Source organism: Zalophus californianus, chromosome 14, assembly GCF_009762305.2.
Source record: "Zalophus californianus isolate mZalCal1 chromosome 14, mZalCal1.pri.v2, whole genome shotgun sequence".
NCBI lineage: Eukaryota > Metazoa > Chordata > Mammalia > Carnivora > Otariidae > Zalophus > Zalophus californianus.
This window is the reverse complement of record NC_045608.1, coordinates 79,776,747-79,803,738: the sequence shown is the minus strand read 5'-3', so window position 1 is coordinate 79,803,738 and position 26,992 is coordinate 79,776,747. Positions and strand designations below refer to the sequence as shown.

At 35.5% G+C, this 26,992-nt stretch overlaps 1 protein-coding gene across 9 annotated transcripts in view; it reads left to right on the top strand.

Moving 5' to 3' along the window:
* Positions 1-26,992, top strand: part of PIGN (phosphatidylinositol glycan anchor biosynthesis class N) — a 108,258-nt gene that overhangs the window by 47,201 nt on the left and 34,065 nt on the right. For 8 of the 9 annotated variants that reach the window (XM_027577305.1, XM_027577300.1, XM_027577306.1 and 5 more), the window contains 8 exons: positions 168-347; positions 5,962-6,101; positions 8,260-8,359; positions 8,464-8,556; positions 9,524-9,615; positions 12,855-12,963; positions 15,039-15,147; positions 25,193-25,295. In XM_027577305.1, coding sequence (XP_027433106.1) covers positions 168-347; positions 5,962-6,101; positions 8,260-8,359; positions 8,464-8,556; positions 9,524-9,615; positions 12,855-12,963; positions 15,039-15,147; positions 25,193-25,295 — 926 coding nt within the window. The remainder of the gene's footprint in view (positions 1-167; positions 348-5,961; positions 6,102-8,259; positions 8,360-8,463; positions 8,557-9,523; positions 9,616-12,854; positions 12,964-15,038; positions 15,148-25,192; positions 25,296-26,992) is intronic. The other variant, XM_027577304.1, reaches the window with a different exon arrangement.

The following is a 26,992-nucleotide window of genomic DNA, read 5'->3' as shown; positions in this document are numbered from 1 at the left end:
TTCAGGAATTTTTCTTGTACTTTGCAAGAAGATCCTTGAATAATTAAAATCTGTTCTTGATCCATCATTTACAGTTATGCACTCTAATTTTAACAATTTTCCTGCGTTTAAAACTTAGGTTTTCTGATTCTTCCCATGTGGCAAGTCATGTTTTCCTTTCTCTATAGGTCTCCCTTTGCAAGGAGCTGATTCGTCTTGCATTGAAAGGCTTGTCCTATTATCACACTTATGACAGATTCTTCTTGGGTATCAATGTGGTTCTCGGTTTTGTGGGATGGACATCTTATGCTTCTTTGTTGATCATCAAGTCTCATTCCATTACTAGAGGTGTCAGCAAAGAAGTTAAGGTATGTTCAGAAAAGATAATGAAGATTCAGATAATGGTGTAAAATCACTAGGACCGGGGAAGGAAATTGAATCAAATCAGCTGTAATGAGTTCATACAATGTGCAAGTCATACTAAGCTAACTCTTAACCTTTCATTTGCTTTTGTCGTATTGGGTCTTTTTTTCTCAGTTATCTTTATTTCTCTGGTTGGGGAAAGGGTATATTAATAATAATGGCCCCGTAACTTAAGAGGGTTATAAAGATAACTTACAGTTGAAATCCTCCATCACATTAACTGTTGATTTTCTATTCCCTTTAATAATTATTTAGCATGTTATAAGCATCCCATATCTTTCCGTTACAGGTGGTCAGAAAACTACTTCAAAACAATATATTTAACTTTATCTGATATTAAAAGTTTAGGAGCTAGAAAGCTATAAAATCCTTACTCAAAATGTCCCTTTTTAAAATAATGTATGCGCTTTTCTGGAACTATTCTTACCTTCTTTCAACTTTCTGAAATTCTTAATGCATATTCTCAGAGCTTTTTGTTTATCCTCATTTTAAGAATTAGTCCCAGTTTACTGTACTTTCAATGAAAAAAAAAAAAAAACAAACCCAAAAAGCTTTAATAGTACTTCATATTAACTGAGTAAAATAAAAGTACATATATGGTTTTACTACATTAAAACACTTTACTCTTTTAAAATTTATTGCTAATTATCATTTATTAGGGAAAATGTGCCATTTCCATTTCCTTTACTTCATTCTAATGATTATTACCATGTCCAAATCCTCTACAAAGTAGTATAGCTGGATGATATATTATTAATACTAATAGTCTGCAAACATTTCCAGTAGTAACTTTTTCCAATTTTATATTTTATTTTTCTGTAATGAGGGAAGGCAGAACAGTAGTGTTTATTCCAGTTTTTTATAATGCTTTAGTGCCTCTTAAATAATTTCCCTCAAGAAATTTTCATTATTTGTATATAAAATTGACGAGGACAGGAATAACTTTTGACATGGTAGCAGAAGAAACAGAACCAACCGTGTTTTAGCAATGGCATTCTGCTGGGTATTTGGAATTTGTCATTTTAAACTCCTAACAATGCTGGAAGTAGGCATTATAATTTTGTTTTACAAAAGAGGAAATCAAAGCTGTTTAAGTATTTTGCAAAAGGCCACTGAGCTAGGATGTGGAGGAATTGAGATTTGAATCCAGAACAGTCTTGGGCCAAACACTGCCTTTTCATGTTTATCTTGATATTCACGTTGTTGAGAAAAGTTATGCAGTCTTTAGATCGATGAATCAACACGATTTCATGGCTGATAGTTCTCCTGTATTCATTCATCTGATAATGCAGTGAATGTTTAATTGAGTGTACAGTATAATGCTAGCTACTGCGTAGGCTGTCCAAAAAAATAGAAAATCTCTGCCCTCAAGGAGCCTGGAATTAAGTAAAGTAGGTAAGAGATGTACACACATAATCACCTTATCAGATGTAGGTCAGTATACTACATGACATTGCAAAAGACAGCTTTAACATTTAACAACTTTAATATACATTGTGATACAAAGACTGTCCTATTTTAAATAGAGGGGAACTTCAGCGAGGGTGATGATAACAGGAAAAGTAAGTCTTGATGGAAATTTAACAACGATTGGGAGAAGAGGAGAATTCAAGCAAACTGAATGATATAAACAGAGGCAGAGTTGGGAAAATGTATGATTATGCTGGGATAATGAGTAATATTTATTGAGCCTCACTATCCCAGGACTATCCTGGGTGCTTTACATGTGTTATTCAATTAAGCTTAACACTACTCTAACTTTGGTAGTTGCGATTCTCATAAATACAGATGGGGGGAATTTAGGCTCAGAGAGATACATGTTTTCTTCAAGGACACACTGGTATGAAATAACTAATATTTTCTGACTTAAATTCAGGCTCTTTCTACACCATACTGCTTTCAAAATAAATAGTTCAATTTGCGGAGAGTGTGGAAGGTTTGTTCAAGGGACTAATAAAAGATTATACCAACAGTATAGATTAGGCTGAAATAATCAACGCCGCAGATGGTGGACTATAGATTTTAAACCATTACTGAAGAGTTGGTGCATTTGTTAGAGTTCAAACAGAGTGAAGGAACGAGTGGGATATATATATTAGGAGATTTTGTGTAAGGAATTGGCTTATGTGATTGTGGGCGCTAGTTGGCAAGTCCTAAATCCAGGGGTCAGGCCCTCAGGAGGGCCAGACTGGAGCTGGCCGGTGGGAGCTGAAGCCGCACTCAGCAGTTGCACTTTCTTCTACTGGGAAGCCACCATTGTGCTCTTAAAGATTTTCATCGGATTGAAGCAGGCCCACCCCTATTACATAGGATAATCTCCCTTACTTAAAGTCAGCTGATTATGGACTTTAATCACATCTACAAGATATGTTCACAGCAACACCTAGATCAGTGTTTGAAGAACTGGGGATGGTAACCTAGCCAAGATGACACACAAAACTGACTCAGTTGAGGTTATCAAAAATATTTTGAACCCTTTGGTTCTGTTTGCAAAACATTCTTATTCCTCTTCGGTGAGAGTTTATAACCTAGCGAAGTGATGCAATGTGAACAGTTCTGAACGAAGAATAAAATGCCAGTGGTCCATAACCTTAACTGAAGGGAGGCATGGAGAGCAGTTAGGAGGTCAGATGAAGCTCAGCTGTGCATGTATGTATTAGAATGCAATGCTTGCAGTCGGGCTGTAGGGAGGCTTCACAGGGGAGGCTGTTGCCAAAGTGAATTCTTTTTTTTTTTTTTAAACATTTTATTTATTTGAGAGAGAGAGAGTGCACATGCACTAGCAAAGGGAGAGGGAGAAGCAGACTTCCCGCTGAGCGGTGAGACCCGTGCGGGACTTGATCCCAGGACCCTGAGATCATGACCTGAGCTAAAGGCAGATGCTTAACCGAATGAGCCACCCAGGCGCCCACAAAGTGAAGGCTTAAAGGGTGAATAGGGTAGTGCAATAGAAAAAAGGAAGGCAATGCACAGAGTGAGCAGCCTGTGCCAGATGAGGAGAGAGGTAGCATGGCTTCTTGAAAGAGCTGCAAGCCACTGATACAGCCAGACTATAGAGGGCCTACAGGGGAGGGAGCGATGGGCTTACAACAAATATTATCCTCATGGCCAGATGAGGAAACAGAGCTTTAGACAAGCTAAACTGGTTAGTCAAATTGACAAGCAACCAGAAGGACAGCACTGGAATTAAATTTAGGTCTGACTCCAAAACTTATGTCCCTTCTACATGACAGTGTCACCCAAATTATACAGGTCAGTTCTAATTTATCACCATTACAGGCAGTGAATATCTTCTTTTCTTGAAATGTAATTTGCTATGGCTCCTCTTCATTGTGTTCTGCATGTAACTTCTACATACTCTTCTCCTCTGCTTTTTTGCCAGTTCAGAAGTTACTTGCTTTAGAACTAAATATCCTTATTTTGCCATGTGCTTTCCTTTATTTTCTTATTACCTAATAAAAATCCCAAAATATTAGCCCCTTAAACCAAGTCTCATGATTTCCATCTCGACCTGTATGGTTTGAACTCCTTGAAGGCCAGCACCTAGTACAGAGCACAGCATAGAGTGTGCAACTTAATCAGTGCTTGTTGGATGAAGGAGTGACTGTAAGGCACCAGCGTGGCTCGTTATCATCAGGTGTTCTTGGAAGGGCCAGGGGACGGTGGGGAGTCAACTTATGATAAAGTAGAAAATGCCCCTCTTATTATTTAAAAGCCGTTCAATCTTGTACTTCAGCTGAACTGAATTCTTCATGATTTCCTTTCCTACAGGTGGATGCCATTGGTAGTGTCTATTTTAAGTATCAAAGGATTAGATTATTACACCATATTATACTGACTGCAGAGAATCCCTGCAATTTTTTTAGATACTCTTTTCAACCTCTTTTGTTATTATTTTACTAGTCTCAAAATGATGTGAAACCAGTCTCACCTCTTAAAATGAATATGTGTCTTGGCCACCTTCAGCTTATAGACTCCAGCTATCCACATGTATTTGAGATTTGTGCCTTCCTCTGGGACCTCCCTTGCTTTCTCACACATCTCCATTCCTGGTGCTGTTCACTTACAGGTTTCTGTAGTGCCTGCTGCGACTAATGCAAAGAAGTAGGGAGGAGAGAGTAAAAATGACAGTAATAATAGCAGCTGTTGTTTACTAGGCATTAATGACATTCCAGGCATTTTGTTAAGCTTTACATAATCTAATTTAAACATTACCAACCTTGATAAGTAGATATGGATTATTATTCTCATTTTACAAACGGAATGAAATTAAGTCTCACTACAGTTTTGTACTTTGCTCATGGTTGTATATGGTTGTACATAGAGCAAGTGACTGAGCCAGAATTTGAGTTCTGCTCTGTGTAGTTCTAAACTCTTTTTTTTTTTTTTAAAGATTTTATTTATTTAATTGACAGAGAGAGACAGAGAGACAGAGAGAGAGGGAACACAAGCGGGGGGAGTGGGAGAGGGAGAAGCAGGCTTCCCGCCGAGCAGGGAGCCCGATGCGGGGCTCGTTCCCAGGACCCTGGGATCATGACCGGAGCCGAAGGCAGTCGCTCAACCAACTGAGCCACCCCGGTGCCCCGTAGTTCTAAACTCTTAATCACATTGCTGTGTTTCACCTTCCTTTTTACAACTATGTCCTAGTTTGTCCTTGTTTCTTCCTTCCTTTCTGGTGACATATTATGCCTTTAAGGAGGAATTATAAAGAGGAAAAGAATCTCTTGTTTCCCTCCCCTGCAATTCCTCTACTCCAGTGAGTAATTCTTAATTCTCACCTTATTTAGCTTTGGCTAGCAAAGCAAGGGGAAAACAGAGACAAAACAAGGGACAGGCGAAAGAGAATGCCGAATTGCCCCTCCATTCCTGGGTTTTTCCTCTGGTGCTGTTCTTGGCATCACAGCTTTCCATAGGTGTGTTCTTTTTCCAATTACTGGAATGTCTGTACCTGAAGCTTGCTTCATTACTCCTGGCCCAGAGCACCCACGGGCCTGCCCAGCCCATGGAGGCCATCACTCGTGGCTTACATTGAGGAACTCCTTTCTTGTTTGGCAGGCGGTTGGGAAGAGAAGATATGACCCAATGAACACACTGTGGTTGGGCAATGGAGAGAGGAGCGTGGGCAGCATGTCAAGTTGGAGTTTGAATAGATAGAAGCATTGTTCCAAATGAAGATTAAGTCCCATGGTTTATTGTGCATTAAATGGGCTTTTGTGAGCTGGTCAGGGAGCTCAATCAACATTTATAAGATTGTTACTAAGGAGAAGTATGTTCAGAATTCCAAACAAGTTACTTGCAGACAAACTTGGGGAACATAGTCATTTTTAAATTGAGAATTGCCTAATTGCAACAATGCCAGGATACCCAACCTTTTCCTCCGTAATGATACTTCTCCAATGATAGCATTTTTTTTAAATGCAGTTCTTCAGTTAATCAGGTAGTTGTGTGGAACCATTGAAAGAAAGTAGTAATATGTCTCTTCACTTTGTAAAATCTCTTTTAAAAACCTATCAGTTAGCATGAATTTAGAAGTGTTTCAATGTTCTGTTTGATTTTCAGAAACCAAGCCACCTCCTGCCATGTTGTTTTATAGCTATCAGTGTTTTAGTAGCATTTTTCCTTCTGATTCAAGACTGTCCCTGGACTTACTACGTATATTGTTTGTTGCCAGTGCCAATATGGTATGCTGTGCTAAGAGAGTAAGTAACACACCTTGCTGTCTTATCTTACACTTCATTGACAGTTTAATTTGTATTTAAAGTGCATTAGATTTCTGTAGCATAAATCATAAAAGATATTTATAATACCCTCCAATCTCTGAGCCCTCCCACTTCCTTTATAGTAGCACAGATGTTGCATATAAACGTCCTTTTTGTTTTGCCTTTATCTTTTGACTTCATCTTTTTTGCCCTGAGGTAGTATTGACCTTGTTCCCTTCTTTGTGTATGTATCCTTTATAAATAAGAAAAATCTGTACTACAAATAGAATAATTAATGTTGATAGTACTATGCCAGGAGTAACGTATATTTTGAATTTGTCTCATCATCTGAGATTCCGGTGTATCATGTTTCACAAGGACATGTACATGTTTTCTATCCCACACATTTTTGCCCTTCCTTTCATAGCTATCATGTAAACCTGGATGAATGGAACTTTGTAATTAAATCCAGGCTAGTAATGTGTACACACAGAGGTGGATATTATTCACATGTACCATGGTTTCTTCCTTTAAGTGCCTCCTCACAAGCTGGAAGTAAAATGGATTCTTACCATTGTAGAAAACATCAGAGGTAGAGCTCTTAGGCGAGTTTAAAGTGCTTTAAAATAAAACCACTCAAATATTGGGCTGGTTCACGTTCATAGGCAGCGAGGGTCATGTTGCACATCTTGTTGACCTCTATATTTGCACCAGTAATCTAGAATTTAAACTTAGCCTTGGGCATCCAAGCATCCTCTGAGCAAACCAGACCCCAAAAGTAGGGAATCAGAGCCCAGACTTAAGGGTATTTTCAAGGTTGGCCTGAAAATTTCCAGGGTTGGCCAGCATGTTTGTCATGACATGATGTGTATTTTTATCCTAATTTTTGTTAACTCCAGCTTTGACCACACTGTTTGAAGACATTAGGTATTTTAAAATACTAACATATTAAAATATCAAAATAAAAATTAATATTAAAATGTTTAAAATATTAACATTTAAAAGTATAAGACAAAAAGACACAAACAAAATGACATAGTGTTGCTTCTCCATTTGAAAGGAATGTGATTGCTGGATATATGTACTCTGGCTTAAAAAGTTTTAGAATGAACGTTTTATCCTTATAGAAAATTCTATTCTACTACAGAACCTCTTCTGAATTATTAAGTGTCCTAATTATTAAGATGATGTATATATTTAAACTTTAAGAGGAAATGTGATTTTGAATGTACATTATGTTCTATCTTTATCTTTTTGATAGATTATTTAGAAAATAAAACATAAAAATTCACTTTTCTTATAAAATCTTCTAAATGATTTACAGAATCATCTCTTGTTTTCTTGTGCTTATTCCCTGTTGAGAACATAAGAAGCATTCTCCTTTGGACTGGTGTTATCTTTGCTTTCCTACATGGCACCTTAGTAGTTTTGATAACATTATGTGGCCATTTTTTTCAGTCAGAAAAAGATCATAAACCAAATGATACTGACCTTTTCTAGTTACCTACTTAATCACTACAAATGCTAAAAAAATTTTTTCCAGTGATGAAATGTAAAAAGTACTCCAGTATGTAATACAGTTTTAATGGTTATGGATTCACATTTAATTACAATGAGTATACAATTAGCAACATCTTAAATTGGGTTTGGAGAAGGTTATTTAGTTCAGTGAAAAAGTGCAATTAGGAGTTTCTCCACCTAGATTAGGAAAACCTATGCTTATTTTATTAAGACAGTTGAGATTTCAATATGATTGATCTTGGTGAATTTAAAATGTTTTCCAGCTTTTATCCATTTGGGTTCATTGTATTTTATTTCTGATCCTGTATCTGTAATTGTATGTACTCATGTTTAAGCTAAGATCAAACATTTATTTATCATTAATGTTTATTTTTAAAACAAATTTTTGTGATCATTATCAAATTCAGAAATTACACTTTTTCCTAAAATACTTCTAGCTTTCAAAAAAAATGATTTAGGTAAGTGAAGCCATTGAAAGGAATCTGTTAGAGATTATATTAGTTTTTGAATAACCTATGAATTGAAAAGTCCCTGATTTCTAGGTTTGTGCAGTTTTTATTTTTTACCATATATTACCTAAATTTTTTGTTCAATATATAATATAAATAATCTTTTTATAAATAATCTTGACAAACAGGTTTCAAGTCATTCAAGACTTTGTCTTATCACTGTTGACCTTTCCTCCAAGTCAGTTGGTTGGATATCTGTTCATCTTTACCCTGGGAATTGAAGTATTAGTGAGTAATTTACCGCATTCCAGTATTTTCAGATCTCTTTCATAAATATGTAACTCCTCTTAAATGACCTCATTTTTCATTTCTTCTTTGGAATGCATTGCTAGGTTCTCAGTTTCTTCTACCGCTACATGCTCACAGCTGGACTTATTGCATTTGCGTGTTGGCCATTTATCACTCAGCTATGGACTCGAGCAAAGGTATAAGTACTTGTTTTGACATCGGACAGATTAGTAGCTACTTTGTTTTGATATGTGTTTAACTCAGGGAATTGTTCATTTTTAAAGAAAAGAGTAGAATATGTCCTTAAATAAAGAGCCTGGTCCTTTTGACAGGAGGACTGAGGTTACCTTCAAGTGATTCACATAGACTTTCATATCAAGGTGAATTGGTCATGCAGTGACTGAAATAACACCGAGGCAGAACTGGTCTGTCCTTCTCTAAATCACTTCCTAGATTCTGCTGGCCTCAAATACCAAATCTAAAGGATGGTATTGTCCAGAGCAAGGCAGCGGCTTGGGAAGCAGTGCTCTCAACTCAAGTCAGAGGAGTCACCTTTCTCCTAGCCTTGAGAATTGGCTCAGGTTTCCCCTCTGATACTTTTTGATGGTGGTACCAGGAGGATAGAAATATCTTCTTTCCACCCTCTGAGAACTTAGAAGATTCTCCAATTAATGGGGTTTTTGATAATTTTTTGTCTTAATCTAATTGCGAAAGTATTTTTACTTCCTTCCCTCCTGAGCTCAATCACTTGGCTATGATTGTAGGCCAGCTTTCTTATAGATGTTATCAGTATATGGTGTAACATAAATTGATTGAAGCCCTTGCTGTGAAATATGACCCAGGTTTAAATTCTGGCTGTTTCACTTACTGGTCATAGACCTGGTACCACTGATGCTTTAACATCTCTGAGCTCCGTTTCCTCATCTGAAATATTGTAATATAACCTGCCTCATGAGGTTATTGTGAGACTTTAATCAGATAATGCTCATATTATACCTAATACAGTACCTATTACATGACAGATCTGCCACCAAGAGGAACTGTATTACAATTTAACAGCTCTAAGGCTTTGCATGTGGTCTTCACAGTCGTGCAGTCTGTGAAACACTAAAGACAGTTTTCTTTACCGTACTTGTCTAAAGATAACTTTTTTATTTATTTTAGAGCATCTCACTGAGTTGGATTTTCTTCTCCTTGCTCCTGGCAGTGTTCCCACTGATGCCTGTTGTAGGACGAAAGCCAGATATCTTTCTAGTGTATGAACAATATTTTAACTTATTTTCTTTTCAATATAATTGTTTTTCTCAATCAGCACTGTGAAATATGAACCTAATCTTGGTCATGAGTTTCAAAATAAACTAGTGAATAAACTAAAAGTTAAAATACTAATATCAAACAATTAGTCATAAATATTGGCTCAGGTTCTGGGGAGCATTAAAGCTCATTGGTGATGCTTCTGGGCCTTCAGAAAAAATGAAATTGGGCCAAACATTGATAACTTAAAATGCCAAAAAAAAAAAAAAGTCTAGACTCTTTTGTATATTGAGGAATCAGTAAAAGGATTCATATGAAAAAATGTTCTCTTTGCCAAAAATGAAAATATCTAAAACCCATTGATGTAATCTTTGCCTTTGAGCATTTCCACACTTTAAATGTCTTAGAATAATGAAATTCTCTCCTAATTTGCATGTAATGATCTCTAGGGGAGAAAGCTCTGTACCGTGACAACTTTACCATATCTAATCACTTAAACTGTTAGAAAATTCTGTATACTTTACCTAATTCTCCATGCTGTTGTCACATTTATTTCTTCTCAATATATCCCAAATAAATCTGTAAAATAATTGATTACCTTTGCTTTTGACTTTACTTTTAAATTATTCTCAAGAAATCCACTGGCTGTGTGTGTGTGCACATGTGTGCTTGGCAACTAAATGATCTGTATTTTGTGTAACATTTCCTCTCATTTTCTGATCATGCAATCATCTTTGTTACTTTGTTTTGAACTCTGTATAAGCAACTTTTTTTAGCGTTTTAACCTAATATTGATGAGGATATATCTTTTTTAGCTGAAAGAATATTAACTAAATGATATTTTTTAAAGTATGTGTTAATTTTTGAGTTTCTGATATTTATCAGTGAACACATTTTATCTCATTCTGTGAAGTACTAGTAGGGAATAAGTCAGGAATTATTCCAGAAAGTCAGTTTATTAGCAGAGCCCAAAATAATTGTATTGAATTCTTTTTTTTTTTTTTAAGATTTTGTTTATTTTTTGACAGAGAGAGACACAGTGAGAGAGGGAACACAAGCAGGGGGAGTGGGAGAGGGAGAAGCAGGCTTCCCGTAGAGCAGGGAGCCGGATTTGGGACTCGATCCCAGGACCCAGGGATCATGACCTGAGCCGAAGGCAGATGCTTAACGACTGAGCCACCCAGACTCCCAATCGTATTGAATTCTAAGACCATACTTCTAAGACATAATTTATTAGTGTTACCAAGTAAAAACATTTTGTATCTGTCATAAACTCTAGTAGTAGGTAAGAAGATGAATTTATTGCTTGTTTCATATTTCTGTGAGCTCTCCTGTTGTCTTTACAAAGCCCCTTTCCCCACTTTGGTCAATCTCTGCCTTTCTGTCCTGCTCAAGCAGTGTTGACATAGTTGAGCAGAATTTATACACTAAAAGGAGAAGAGATTATATAAATAGTCTCCATAGAACTTTGCCACTTGCATATTTTACTAAAGATGAATTCAAGAAGCAAACTTGTTAAAACATGAGAAATCTAATTTGTATTTTTAAAAATTATGTTTTTTCCCTCTATGCTTAATTTAAGTTCCTCAGTGATTTACGTTTGTGCTGGTATTCTAGTAAGCTATATTTGCAACTTCTTTATGTTGACTCCTGGTTCATGGAGAAATTTCTACTCTCCATTTGATCTCTCACATCACCTCCCTTCTTTAGACACTTACCAAGACAGATATGTAAAACATTTAAGGATAAGATTAAAGGAAAAAGCAAAAACAACATAGCTATAATATTCTTACTCAAGTCTCTAAAATAAAAACATTTGCCAATGAATTAAAATACCAAATTTTTTTTTAAAAGGAAAAGCAAAGAATCTTGATCATAGATGGCTGTTTTCATAAGTCTTAATGGTAATCCGTGTTGAATGTATAACTACTTTTTTCCCTTACAATTCTCAAAGAGTATTAAAAGAATCAAAACAAAAACAAGCAAGTACTTTCCTAGGAATTCCTGCTTTGCATTCATTTTTAGCCCTGCCTTTTGCTCTTTCTTATTCCTCTTTAACCAACTCCTTTTCTCTTAGTTGTTATATTGCCTGCCTCCAGATTCTGTCCTTAACCTTATTTCAGTTGTCATATGTTACTCAGATTTTTAGGAGGTGAGAAATATAGCTTAACATTAGTATACCATTTCCTTGGTATCAGTTTCCTTCAACTTTAGGAACCATACTATACCTGGTGTTCTTGAAAAAGTGTAATTTATCAGGGCACCTGGGTGGCTTAATCGGTTAAGCATCCAACTCTTGATTTCAGCTCAGGTCATGAGGTCAGGTCTCAGGTTGTGAGATCAGTCTGGCCCACGTTGGACTCCGCGCTGGGCGTGGAACCTGCCAAATATTCTCTCTGCCCCTGCACATCCTCCTCCCTCCCTCCCTTAAAAAAAAAATGTAATTTATTGTTTCTTAACTGTACAAATGCCTCACCTGCATGCTACCTTTGTGACCTCTGTCCTACCCTTCCTTTAGCCAGGAGCCTCTGAGGAAAGCACCAAGATTAACGACAAAAAGAAACATTTTGTCCTACTAACACTAGAACAATAGTAGGGAATAAAAATGTTGATCCTTTTTGTATGAGTAAGTGCACATAGTCAGAAAATTTATGTTGTAGATACTGATGATATGTTTAACCTTTAAATTGTTTTCTGTAAATTTATCCAAGTCAGGCTAAGAATTATGGTAGCTGGTATGCATAAAAGTTTAAAAAATCAAAGTAAAGAAATAAGGTAAAGATATCTAAAAAATTAAAAATTTTTTTAATCTAAAAAAAGGTATCTAAGAAATTAAAAATAACCCCATCCCTACTGCATCTTTTTTTTTTTAAGATTTTATTTAATTGTTTATTTGTCAGAGAGAGAGAGAGAGAGCACAAGCAGGGGAAGTGGCAGGCAGAGGGAGAAGAAGGCTCCCCCCTCAGCAAGGAGCCCAGTGTGGGACTCGATCCCAGGACCCTGGGATCATGACCTGAGCCAAAGGGAGATGTTTAACTGTCTGAGCCACCCAGGTGTCCCCCTACTGCATCTTCATCCTGTGATTTTTATTCCTCTTATACTAGTATATCTATTTTGCTCCTTCATCTTGATAAAACCAAATGACTGATAGGGTCTACATTAGAGTAAAATATCTAACATTTTTATGTGTTCGGTAAATATCTTAAGAAAATTTGAAATTGCGAATTGTGTTTTAAAACAGAATGGGTGCTGGCTTGCTGGTTCTTCTGCTATCCCTTTGTGTTGTAACATCTCTCATAAAAAGAAAAGATCGTTTTATAAATGAAGAGCTGCTGTTACATTTATTTCAGGTCAGTTACAGGTTTTCAACATCATGTTATACTAATGATATACCAAATGGATCTTATGGTTGTATTTAATGATATTGTTCTTAAGATGCCATCACATTTACATTGCTCAATGCCTGCCAGCTGAGAAGAAAGTTCTCTGTTTAAGATATTACACAGAAATATATTCTCTAAAAGGTATGAAATAGCCAAAAGGTCAGCAGGAGGCAGCCTGAAGATGCCAAGAGAGCAGAGGTTAAGGAGATATAAGAGGCATCCATATTGACCGAAAAGCTGAGCTATAAACAGCCTCCTTTGGACTGAGATTCTGTGTTCTCGTTTGAGTCAGGACAAGGGTAATCTTTGAAGAGAAAGCAGCCTCTGAGTATGTTTATATGAAGAATAGCCAGTTTAAGACTTCAGATGACGTGCCAGGGAAAGTAGACTTCTCCTTGGCTGCTGGCTTTGGTGTGGTGAAAAGAACTTTGAACTTGAGGTTTCAAAATTGAGTCAATTCTCAGTTATACTGTGAACCAGATAATGGATTTTCAGTGATATAGCTTTGGTGTATTTGTTTTTAATCTGTAGAGATAATATCTCATAGAGTTGTAAGAATTAGAGAATATATGATGTCATATTTTGTAAAGTGATAGCTGTTTTGTACATAAGCATGGACACTACTTGTTTTTTTAACAAAAAAATTAAAAAACGTATCCAAAACACTGACAAAAGAAAACTTATAGGAATCTTCTCAAAAAATTTCCTCCGAACAAAGCTGGGGTAATAGAAAGTAATGCCAAGAACACTCTAAAAGAAAAATATAACAACACTTAAAAGATGTTAGTTTATTCTTGGAGAACAATAGAGAACATATAAAAAGAGAAGAAATATTTTGTCAAATGTCCTGTCAAGACATAGGAATGTATATTTCATTTTAAATGGTGCACTGACTGGCTTTACACTAAAGCCCATAGGTAGCTTTGACAAAATTCACCTATAATTATGACTACTTTGGCAGAAGTGAATGTTCCTGGATCCTACTCTATAGGAGCAAATATCATGTTAAAATTCTCACAGTCTTTGTTGGAAATACTCCTGAGTTGGTAAATCTGTTATGAAATTTCTTTTTACATTAATTTTATTAATTTGGATTGATTCCTCTATTGTATAGCATATTTTTGGTGATTCCAAGAAAAATATCTTTGACATATTAACATCTCTGACATGAGAATGTATCCTACAATTGAAAGGATCCTAGGATTGTGTCATAGTTTTATCAACAGAATTTTTTTTCTAAATTCACTGAAAATATAAGAGAAATTAAAGGTATCTCAGGGATTGGTGATGGGGTTGCTAATCTGATCTCTAAGAGATTTTACTTTATTTACAACTGTAGCTATGTCATTTCTTAAAAATGGCAAATAATCCACTAGTTCAGGGGTTAGCAAATAATTTTCTAAAGAGCCAGATTATAAATATTTTAGGCTGTGGGTCATATGGAGTCTTGTAAATTCTCAGCTCTACCACTTAGCGCAGGGGGAGTTGTAGATTACACATAAATGAATGAACGTATACTACATATAAGTGACTATGTTTCAACAAAACGGTATTTCTAGGAATAGGCCACCAGCCTACCAGCCATAGTTTACCAGTTCTCCACAAATTTATATATATTCCCTGAAGAATACTGTGCTCCTTGTGTTCCCAGTACCAGGTGAACACTCAGGCCACACATATGTGTTGAATCAATGGATATGACTTGGGTAGAAGACACTCAGCCACATTGCACCGTCTGCATTTCCATGAGTTAAGAAATCTTCAACGTTAATAATGAATATTTCTAAATAGATATGGTGTGATCACGTATACCAGACTACTCTTGAAAGTGCAAAATGCCTTATTTCGTGCTTGTAAAGGAGGGCCTCTGCTTACTGCCAGAGCTCTATCTTGTAGCCTTGGCTGTGAGTGAGCCGGTCCAATTTCAGTCGTTTTGGGGCTGGATTCCAGTTGTTCAAGCACTTTTCTAAGGATTCTTTTTATATATAAATTAGTCTCTCACCACCTTCTCTTCTACTGGTGTGTCTTGTATTTACTTTCAGATGCTGAGCATCGTGCTTTCCATGTGTGTTGTGTATACGACCCATGACAGTTTGCTCAAGAAACAAGGACTGCCTCTTCTTAACCAGATCATTAGCTGGATAATATTAGGTAAGAGGACAAACTAAATGAGTTAATGTTATTATAGCAAGTCATATCTTAAAATTATCCATATATACCTGTATTATTGTTACTGAAAGAAATAATTTTGTTGAATGGAAATAATTATAATCAGCTATGATTTCCATCTCATGCTGGAATTTGACAAAGAAAATTAGAACTTTTGTGACCATTCATGTGTTAGTAAGAATTACTTGTTAGAATATTATTGGCCTGATAATAAGGCTATATGTTTATTCACATCTGATAAAACTCTAACGGATTCCCAAAGAGAAGAGATTCTTATGCTGAAATTTCATGTCAATTCATAAATTCTCCGTCCTTACGCAGGGACAAGGAAACAGTTCAGTTTTATCTGTATTTCCCTTGCTGAAAATAACATTGATTAGTCACTTCCCAAAACATTACACATTTTATAAAGCCAGTTAAATGTTTCAAAACGCATTCCTCTATAGTACCTTTATTTAAGGATCCTGAAGTGTGCATGTGAAGGAAACAGAACTAATTTAAGGACCTAGGGTTTTCCTTCCAATTAGAAGATAAGACAGAGGCAAGCTTGAAGTCTAGGATTTTCCTTTAAAAAAAAAAAAAGACACTTTGTGATGCCTATGAATAACGTGACATGCAATTTAGCCCCTCTGTTTTTTTGTGGTTTTTTTTTTTTTTAATGATTTTTGTTGTTCATTGAAAAAGAAAAAGATCTCTGGATGGAACTTCACCTTAAAAATGATGAATGCTATTCTGCAGGCTTTCCCATTAAATTATCTTGATTTAATAAAATTACTATTTATATTCATTTTGCAGGAACAGTATTGATGACTGCTCCTTCATTTCAAAAAAAAAAAATGTGTTCAGTTTGTACTATGTTCTGGCACTGCACTCTTCTGTTCCCTGAGAAGAATAAAGACAGACCAAATCCCTCCTTTTGGAGCTTATATACTGCAAGGAAGGGGTGGGTAATATTCTAGTGAGGTGACAATTAGTAATGATCTCTCTCACATGATGTGTTAGTTTTTAAATTCCCAGAAAAAACAAAAACTGTGAATGGGAACTGTAGTACTAAAGGGAAGTCTTTCTGTCACAGTCCATCATTTCTCAAGTGCACAGTCATATATAACTCACACCAGCAGATAAACAGTATATGGCAAATAGGAGACCCAATGTACATAGTAACAATGCATCTGTTGCTCATTCCTTTCCAGTGCAGCCTGGCTCACCTCCTTAGTTTTCTTACCTACGTAAGGGTAAACTACAGTGAAGAAGAGAAGCAAAGAAAACACAATTTGTGCGCATTTCATTATATCTCATTTTTAAAATTTCTAAAAAGGTTAAAAAAAAAAGAGAGACAACATAGAATTACAGAAAACCATCCTCCATTTCATGTGCTTGTCCCTCATCTGTGTTTATGAATACATGTGTGGGTAACATTTTTTAGATACCATATTCAGTATTTTTATTTATTCTGCCATCCATATATTAATTTTTCAGCTGACTTAGCAATGTTCATGGCATTTTTTTCTTTCTTTGTCTTTTATGACATTGACATTTTTGAAGAATATAACCAACCGCAACACCCGCCCCGCAATGGACTGTTACTCAATTTGGATTTGTCTGATGTTTCCTGGTAATTAAATTGAGGTTATGCATTATTAGCCAGAATACTGCGTAAGGGATGGTGTGCCCTTCCTAGGGTTACATTTGGAGGAGCACGATCTCTATCTGTCTCTCATTGTTGATGTTAATTTCCATCACCCTATCAAGGTGTTGCCCAGTTTTTTTCATTGTAAATAAGCTGTCAGTGGGGACACACTCTAAGACCAGCAGATATTCTCATCAAAATTTCTCCCTAGAGGTAGCATCCATTCATAAATCTTTCCTGATCCAGTCTTTGTCATGATGGCTACAAAATAACTACTACTGCATTTATCAGAGGTTCTCAGCATTCTCCTCTAAGAATCTTCCCTTCTTTCCTATTCATTCATTCATTCATTCATTCCCTCACTCATCTATTTATTATTATTGCAGACTCATGAGCACCTATTTTTTCAAAGATGTAGAACTCATTACTGTTGATACTTTGGTGCTCAAATTGCCCCAGATTTGGCTAGAGATAGCACCTTCGAGCTAGCTTGTAAATAGACACCCACCCTCCCTTAAGTTTTTTGAGCACTTTCTTATTTTCTGGCATTAAGAAGATGTTTACTTTATAAGGTTTACCTTATGTCCACACTGTCCCAGCTCTGGAATCAGTTATTTCTCTGAGGAACCATAGCTCTTTTTATTGGGTGAATAGTGTTAGACACCAAGATCTGAGTGCCATATGCACTCATCACTACTGGAGTGTCTTTGCTTCTCTGCCCTTCAAAGAAGACAGAGCTAGGAAATATATGCTTTTATATACATATAACTCCTCTTACATATAAATACATATACACACATTAACACACACATATATGCACATGAACATGCATACCTGTACATATTTCAGAAATCATAAGTTCACACTATACCTGTATCTCTGTCTCTTCTTTCTTGCCTTCCCCCATTCCATATTTATATGCTCCTCCCATGTTGATAACTAAACCTGGCTCCCAACAGCGTCAACATGTGTACTCATTTGTTCAGTCCTATAGTACATCTAAGACAATTTCAGGAGTCTTTCACCCATACCGTCAAAATAAACAAACTTAATATTATTCGAGATTTGTTTGTAATTCTCCCTCTGTGCCCACACTTCACCTTGCACAAGACCGAGGGTTTATGGTTAAATGTTGTGTTCATAGTTATTTGGATTTCCCAGCCTGCCTTCCTCCCTCCCTTCCTCCATTTTGTTCACTGTGATTATGGTATTCATTTGAACTACAGCTAGGTTTGTTTCAGTTTGTTTTGGCTTTTTTTTTTCTTTCCTATTCTTTTTTATTTAATTTTTTATGTATGTAGAATATTCATGTTTCCAAACATAAAAACTGTACAAAAAGGTATAGTCAAAGAAGTGCTGCCTGTAGTACTTTCCCCCCATTCTCCTGTACCCCTAATCCTTCATGGGCTATAGCCTTCATTGCTTTCTGGTTATCCTTTATATGTTTCTCTTTGCGGTGATAAATAGATATAAGGATGTTTTCTTACTTTTCCTCCTTTCTTACACAAAAGGGGTAGCATTTTATATATCCTCTTTTTGTAATTTGCATCTTTCACTTAATACCTTTTGGTAATCACTTCATATCAATTCATAGAGCTCTTAATTCTTTTTTACAGCTATTTAGTTTTCCATTGTGTGTGTATTCCATTGTTTATTTAACCAGTCTCCTATGCTTTCATGTTTAGGTAGGTAATCTTTTTTCTTAATTACAAATAATCCTGCAACAAATAACCTTGAGCATATGCATAGTTCATACTGTTAGAAGTATATTTTCAGGATAAATTCCTGGAAGTTGTGTTAGTGGTACAAAGGGTAAATGCACATGTAGTACTTTTAGATATTGCTAAATTCCCCTCTAGAGGTGTACCATTTTTCATTTTTGTTAACAATATAGGAAGAATGCCTATTTCCCCATAGCCTCACCAAAGTCTATTGAATTTATGCCAATCTTGTGTTTGAGAAATGGTATCTCTGTGTTTTTAATTTGTATTTTTCTTATTAAGGAGTGAGTCAAACATCATATCACACACTTAAGGGCCATTTTTATATGTCTCTTGGGAATTATCTATTCATCTCTTTTCCCTCGTTTTCTATAGATTGTTTGGTCCTTTGCTTTCATTTTTAGAAGCTCTTTATAAATTAGGGATATTAGTCCTTTACCTGTGATATATGTAATAAAAAATTTTTCCCAGTTTGTCCCTTGTCTTTTGACTATGACTTTTGCCCTCTAAATGATTTTTATTTTTGTGTAATCAGGTTTTTTTTAATGCATCTGGCTTTTTAGTCACAGTTAGAAAGCCTTTCCTTGATACCTAGGTCATAGAGGAATTCACTCATATTTCCTTCTAGTACTTGCATACCTTTACATTTTACATTTCAGTCCTTGATGTATTTAGAGTTAATTATTCTAAATATATGGTTTAAGGAAAGGATTTAATTTAATTTTTTTCCAAATGGCTATCCAGTATCATTAATATAGACTTTATTTGCCCCAGTGATTGGAGATAACACTTCTATCACACACTCGATACACTGGTCTATTTCTAGACTTTCTAAATTATTCCAATTATATGTCTATTCATGTGCCAGTAGTATACTGTTTTAGTTACAGAGACTTCATAGTATATTTCAATAACATATGAACTTTAGGATCTACTTGCTCAAAAAGGCGACTGAAAATTTTATTGAGATCATATTAAATATGTAAATTAACTTAGGGAAAACTTATATTTTAATCATGAGTGATGTTGAGACATTCTAACGAAGAACAAGGGATGTCTTTCCACTTGCTCCAGTCTACTTTTTTGCCTTTAAGAGTAGTCTTTATAGTTTTCTTCATACAGGCTTTACATATTTCTTGTTAAGTATATTCCTAAGTATTTTATCTGCTTTGTTGCTATTGTAAATGGGCTTTTCTTACTCATTTTATCTACTAATTATTATTGAGTGTAAGTTGCTATTGATTTTACATGTTGATTTTATATTCAATTTTTTTACTGAATTCTTTCATTTCTTGAGTTACATTTATCATTGACTCTCTAGGATTTTCCAAGTATACTGTTGTGCCATTTACAAATATAGATGTATATTTCCCCCCTTTTCTGTTCCTATTCCTCTAATTGTTTCCTTTAGTTCCTTTGCATTGGCTAGTATCTCCAGAACAATGTTAAATAAGTGGAGATAGTGAACTTCCTTGATTTTTTTTTTTTTCCTTGACCTTAGTGGGAATGCCTCTGGAGTTTCCCCATTAAGGTAGATGCTGGCTTTAGGATTGAGGTACATATATTTGTCATGTTAAAGAAAGTACATGCATTCTTGTTTTGAGTTCTTATTAGGAATGCATGGGTGTTGAATTTTGTCAAAGGCTTTTTCATTATCTATGGAAATAATAATGTGATTTTTTTTCTTAGACCTATTTTAATATGGCGTATTAATATTACCGATAGAATTTCAAGTATTGAAAACCATCCTTGCATTCCTGATATAAACCCCTAAAACACATTTTATTATAATGTGTTATTTTCTTGACATTGTGTTGGAGTCCATTTGATAGTATTTTTCCATCAATATTCACAAATGATATTGGCCTTCAATTTTTTTTGTTCTATATTTATCAGGTTTAGGTATCAATATTATACTTCTTCATAAAAAAAATAAGTTTCTCTTTGATTTCCATACCCTGAAATAATTTAGATAACACTGGGCCTATCTGTTCTGTAAAGTTTTGGAAGAATTACCCTTTGAAACTATCCAAATGTAGTTCTTTCTTAGGTAGTTCCCTGGTAACTTCCTACATTTCTTACATGAAATTGACCTGTTTAAGTTTTTTATCTCTGCTGGGGTTAGTTTGGGAAACTATATTCGCCTAAGGAATTAAACACTTCTTTTAGATTTTCAAATTTATTTGCATAGAGGGATGCAAAGTACTCTCTTAATGATTTAAAACAATTCCTTCTGTATCGTTAGACATTTCCCTCATCATTTATTTTGTGCATTTGTACTTTTCCCCTTTTCTTTGATTAACTTAGCTAGTGGTTTGTCCTTTTTGTTTATTTTCTCAAAGAGTTTGGATTTTGATTTATTAATTTGTATTTCTATTCACTACCTCATTAATTTTTGTTTTATTTTTAATTTCTAGTTTCATTGCGTTGTGCCTGAGATGGTTGTTTGTACTGTTTCCACTTTATGGAACCTACTGATTTTTTCTTTGTTCTCTACTGTATATGATCCATTTTGGTAAACATTCCATATGTACTGGAGAAGAACATATAGTCTCTATTATAGAACTGTGCTGTTCAGTATATATCCAGAATATCTACTTTGTTGGTTATGTGGTTTTATATTCTTACTTGTTTTTTGTCAATATATCCTATACTATCGAGAGTGGGGGGTGTTACAGTTTTCTGTTATTAGTATGTTCCTACATATTTTTGTATCTCATAAAAATTTTGTATTATGTAGGTAGTTGATGTGTTCATTGTAGCAAAATTCATAACTGTTATATCATCATTGTGGAATGTGGCTGTAACATCATCAGGTTCCCCTCTTTGTCTTGTTTATTGCTTTTTGGCTTGAAATGTACTTATCTGGTATTGGGATTGCAACCCTGAATTTCTTACTGTTAACATTTGCCTAGTCTTTTCCTTATTTTTAGTCTTTTGAATCACTGTATTTTAAGTCTGTCTCTTTTATTCAGCCATAGAGTTGGGGTTTTGCTATGTCTGCCAATTTGAACTTTTTTCTTTTAAGTGAAAATATTCATGTTTAAGCTTGGTCTCAGTTCTGTCATATTTTCTTATGTTGTAATTATGTGCATATTGTGCTGTACTTCCTGTGCTTCTTTCCAAATTTGGAATGTCCTATATAACTTTATTCATTGTCCTTATTGATTTTGTCTTTGTTTTGGGAGGGTGAGAGTCAGTCTACTGCTTTTCTCCAAATACATAAATGTTCCTCTTGGCATCTGTTTTATTTTTATTTATTTTTCAAAATAATATTTATTTTTAATTATTGAGATATAACTGGAACATAACATTGGATAAGGTATGGGGATACAGTATGTTGATTTGATGCATTTATATATTGCAACATGATTACCACTGTAGTGTTAGCTAACACTTCTATCATGTCACATAATTATCATCTCTTTTTTGTGGTGAGAACAATTAAGATCTAGTCTCTTTGCAACTTTGAAGTTTATAATACAGTATTATTGATTATAATTTCTTTGCTTTGTCTTAGGCCTCTAGGACTTATTTATCTACTGGTTATAAGTTTCTACCTTTAAACATCTTCCCAATTCCACCACCACCTGCTCCTGATAACCACCATTCTACTCTGTTTTTATGAGTGTGGCCTTTTTAGATTCCACATAAAGGTGATACGTACAATATTTGTCTTTCTCTGCCTAAGCATAATGACCCTTGGGGTTGTCACAAATGACAGGATTTCCTTCTTTCTCGTGACTGAATAATATCCCACTCTCTCTATATATACCACATCTTCTTTATCCATTCTTCCATTGACAGATGCTTAGATTATTTCCATGTCTTGGCTACTGTGCATAATGCTACAGTAAACATGAGTTGCACAGATACCTCTTCAAGATCTTGTTTTCAGTTCTTTTGGGTAAATACCCAGAAATGGGATCATTGGGTAATATGGTAGTTCTGTTTTTAATTTTTTGAGGAGTCTCCATACTATATCCATAGTGGCTGCACCATTTTACATTTCCGCCAACAGTGCACAAGGCTTCCAATTCTTCTACATCCTTGTCAGCTCTGGTTATTTTCTGTTTCTGTTTGTCTGTTTTATATTGGCCGTTCTACCAGGTGTGAGGTGATTTCTCATTGTGGTTTTCATTTGCATTTCTGTGATGCTTAGTGATATTGAACATCTTTTCATGCACTTATTGGCCATTTGGATGTCTTCTTTGGAGTAATATCTGTCTAGTTCCTCTGTCGATTTTTTAATTGGATTTTTTTTTTTGGTTAATGAGTTGTGTGAGTTCTTTATATATTTTGGATATTAACCTCTTATCTGATATATGGTTTGCAAATATTTTGTCTTATTCCACAGGTTGCCTTTTCGTTTTGTTGATTGTTTCTTTTGACATGCAAAACTTTTTCATTTGATGTAGTCAATGTAGTTCATTTTTGCTTTTGTTGCTTGTGCTTTGGATGTCATATCAAAAAAAATTATTGCTTAGAACAATGTTATCCTTAATGTTATCCCCATATTTTCTTCTAGGAGTTTTATGCTTGAGTCTTTAATCCATTTTGAATTCATTGTTGTGAGTGGTGTAAGATAGTGGTCCAATTTCATTTTTCTGCATGTGGTTATCTAGTTTTCTTAACACAGTTTGTTGAAGAAACTATCCTTTCCCCACTGAGTGTTCTTGGCTGCTTTGCCAAATACTAGTTTACTGTGTATATGGGGGCTTATTTCTGGGGTGAGCATGTATTTTATTTTATTTTATTTTTTTAAAGATTATACTTATTTATTTGAGAGAGAGAGAGAGCACAGAGGCAAAGGGAGAGGGAGAAGCAGACTCCCCACTGAGGAGGGAGCCCGATGCAGGGCTCGATCCCAGGACCCCAAGATCATGACCTGAGCCTAAGGCAGATGCTAAACCAACTGAGCCACCCAGGTGCCCTTGAGCATACATTTAAAATAAGACATTTAGTACTTGAGATTGAGAGAACTAGGTACTAGAGGATGCCTACCAAGTGCTGTAAAGCATGACTCATAAGTAGGTCAGCAGTATCTCCAGAGATCTCTTCCAGGCACGAATTCACCATAGTCTAGTTCCAGTGAGTACTTTTTGCTAATGTGCTGTGATTTCCAAATGGATTATATGTTATGAAACTCGTTCTAACATATGTCATTCAGAATGGGGACTCTTATTTCCCCCTTTAGCAGTTCATCAATTTTTTAGACAAAAGTAAGACAAGGATAGAAAATAGAGTTTTACAGAAGAGGTCTCATTTGAACTGGCTTTTATAATAAGAAATATTAAAATGTTACTTTTTTCTGTTAAAATATGTATCAGGTGATGATCACAGTATTGGAACTACACATCTGAAAAATATCAGAAGCTATTTGTCTAGGGGACTATCAATATAACTCTCAGAGACTTACATCTTGCAGTGAGTTGACTTTGAAGGAGATTGTTTTTAAATTTAACTTATTTGTAGATATTGATTAGTAATAATAATAGCAGCTAACAGTCATTAAGCACCTACTATATCCCTCACATTATGCTCAGGGAGCATATTACAGGCAAAGTTGTATTTAAATCTCACAACAGCCTATTTATATGTTCTCTACGGGGCAGATAGGAATACTACTTAGATGGGTTAATAAACTTGCCCCATGGTTAAAAAGTTAATAATGAGTCAACCAGGATTTTATCCCAAGTCATCTGTCTCCATACTCAGGAGCGTTTAACTCCATGCATGTTTCCTGCCTAACTAGGGTGATGAGGAACTTAGGCGTATTTCCTTCCCCAAATAGAAGTGGGCAGTTAATGTTTTGCTTCCCTTCTACTGAAGTACTTGCTTTCTTGTGCTGTGGGGAAGGATTACTACATTACTCTTATAACAGCTCTCGTGTGGGGAAACCCTGTCCTGTTTTTCATGTTCTGAGTGACGTGCTACCACTCTCAGTGCCTACTTTGCAGCGGGAAAACTTGGGAGGAGAAGGACGTTAGGAAAAACCAATTTCTGGGGAATAAGTTGTCTTTGAACTAAATGCCCAATTAAAAGAAAATCTGTTGAATCTTGAACAATATGTTGTATTATGGTTTTTATTATTTATATTAGCAAGTAAATTATTCGTTTCATTGTTAATGTTACAGTGAGCAAGGCTAAGTAAAATTGAGAAAAATCTGAGCCAAAATGTGGCAAAATAATGAAATGTAATTTTAATTAAAAATGTGAAGTTTCGTAGCTTCTCGGCCTTTTGGCTAAGCTCAAGTATAAAACTGTGAAGTTTCAGGGGCACCTTGGTGGCTCATTCGGTTAGGCCCCTGACTCCTGATTTCCGCTCAGATCATGATCTTGGGGTTATGGGATGAAGCCCCATATTGTAGGGCTCCACCCTTAGCGGGGAGTCTGCTTGTCCCTCTCCCTCCCCCTCCGCCCCTCCCCACTCGCTCTCTCTCTCTCTCTCTCTCTCTCTCGCACTCACTCTCTCTCTCTAAAATAAATAAGTAAATAAAATCTTTTTTTAAAAATGTGAAGTTTCAAATTTCTTACAAAAATGATTAGGACAGTATAGCCCATTTGAGAGGTCACAGAAACAATAAATTCTATAAATGATACTAGAATCAGTGCTTCTGAACTCATATACGTTGTGTTTGTCATACTGACACTGCCCTGCTTTGTTTTATTGCAGCCTCTTCCTTCGTCCTGCCACTACTGAGTCCTACAAGTCTCTTTGAGCGGCTGTTTAGCATACTTCTTTCCTCGATGTCAGCCTACCTACTGCTAAGCACAGGGTATAAACTGTTTTTAAAATTTAATTTTTAGTAGCAAGTTTTAAATGATCTTGACATTTCTCTTTGAATATTTTACCTCTGGAAATGAAAAATGTGTATATCTTGAGGAATAAATTATAAATATTTTCTACTTCGTAAGAACTATATATGACTTGATCTTAAATTATCTGTTTTCTTTTTCCTATTTTTATAGTATTGCCTGTTGTCTTTGTCTTTCTGTTTATTTCCTGAAGTTGCTAAAATGTCATTTCACTACAATGTTAGAAAGTTCTGATTGATTATGGAGGAATTTGAAGTCTTCTCAAATAATGACTTAGAAGAACTGTAGCATTGTTCCATTCCTTTCATGCACTTCAAATTATGCCTTGATTTGTTCATTCTTATTTGAATATATTTTCTTTTTCTTTTTACTCTTACATATAGCATAGTCCAAATATTCCTTTTGATTCAGAAACTTTCAGAATATTTTCCCAGAAGTTAAAGAATCCATTTTTATTTAAGATTTAAATTTTCTTACAAAACAAAAACTAGCAGCTTGATTTGGGTTGGATCCTAAAATGTTCTCTAGAAGTCAATGAAGCAGTGATACAATCTCCCCATCTGCTTTGAAGAAAAGCATTCTTCACTTGCTTTTGAATTTTATTTTATCCTTACTTAAATGCTTATGAGGGTGAGAAATGCGTGCATTATAACAACATTTTATAGAACAGACAAATCAAATTACCACCACTCATAGATAGCTCGAAATTTGGCCCAAATAGAAGATCTTAATCCCAACTAGACAAAACCTCAGATTCACCATTGTGCTGTCAACAGATTATTCCCAGTTTAGATGATTTTGTAAAGCCATTTTGGGTTCAAGACTTAGGTTCATTCTTTGGAAAACTTAGTTGTCCTAATTCAGAATTAGAGGGATGTTCTAAAAAATCTCTTCATGGGGCGTGTGGGTGGCTCAGTCGTTAAGCGTCTGCCTTTGGCTCGGGTCATGATCCCAGGGCCCTGGGATCGAGCCCCGCGTCGGGCTCCCTGCTCGGCTGGGAGCCTGCTTCTCCCACTCCCCCTGCTTTGTTCCCTCTCCAGCTGTCTCTCTCTCTGTGTCAAATAAGTCAATAAAATCTTAAAAAAAAAAAAAAAAATCTCTTCATCATAGGCCCTACCTTCCTAAGTGACCTAGGCACCAGGAGTTCTTGTAGTCCCCAGATAAGTGATGATCCAGTCAGGTACGAAACCTCCTCTTATCAAAGCTCCCCACACCTCCTGCCTTCTTTTCTCCCTGCATAAGCAGATCTGAAGCACAGATGTGAAGAAGTAATATAAGCAACAGGGAAATCTTCACCAGTTACCTAATAAGATTTTAAGAGGGGCTTGCTTAGAGACCTAGAACTTTGAACTTTCAAATAAAACTTGAAGTCTATCAGCGTATTCTTACTCAAGAGTGATAAACATAATGAGACTTTAAGAAATATATTGTTCAACATCAGAAAGTATATTTACCTTTGCAGAAATATGCAACAGAGATAGCCTAAAACAGCACAGTCTAACATTTTCAATTAGCACAGTTTTCAATTTCAAATCAGTTTTGCAAAATTTATAGTCCACTGATTGTTCTACATCACAATTTTGGACAATCTGGAGGATTCTCTATGTAAATTAGTGAATAAGTGAATAAATAAAAGATATTTAAAAGAAATGCATTT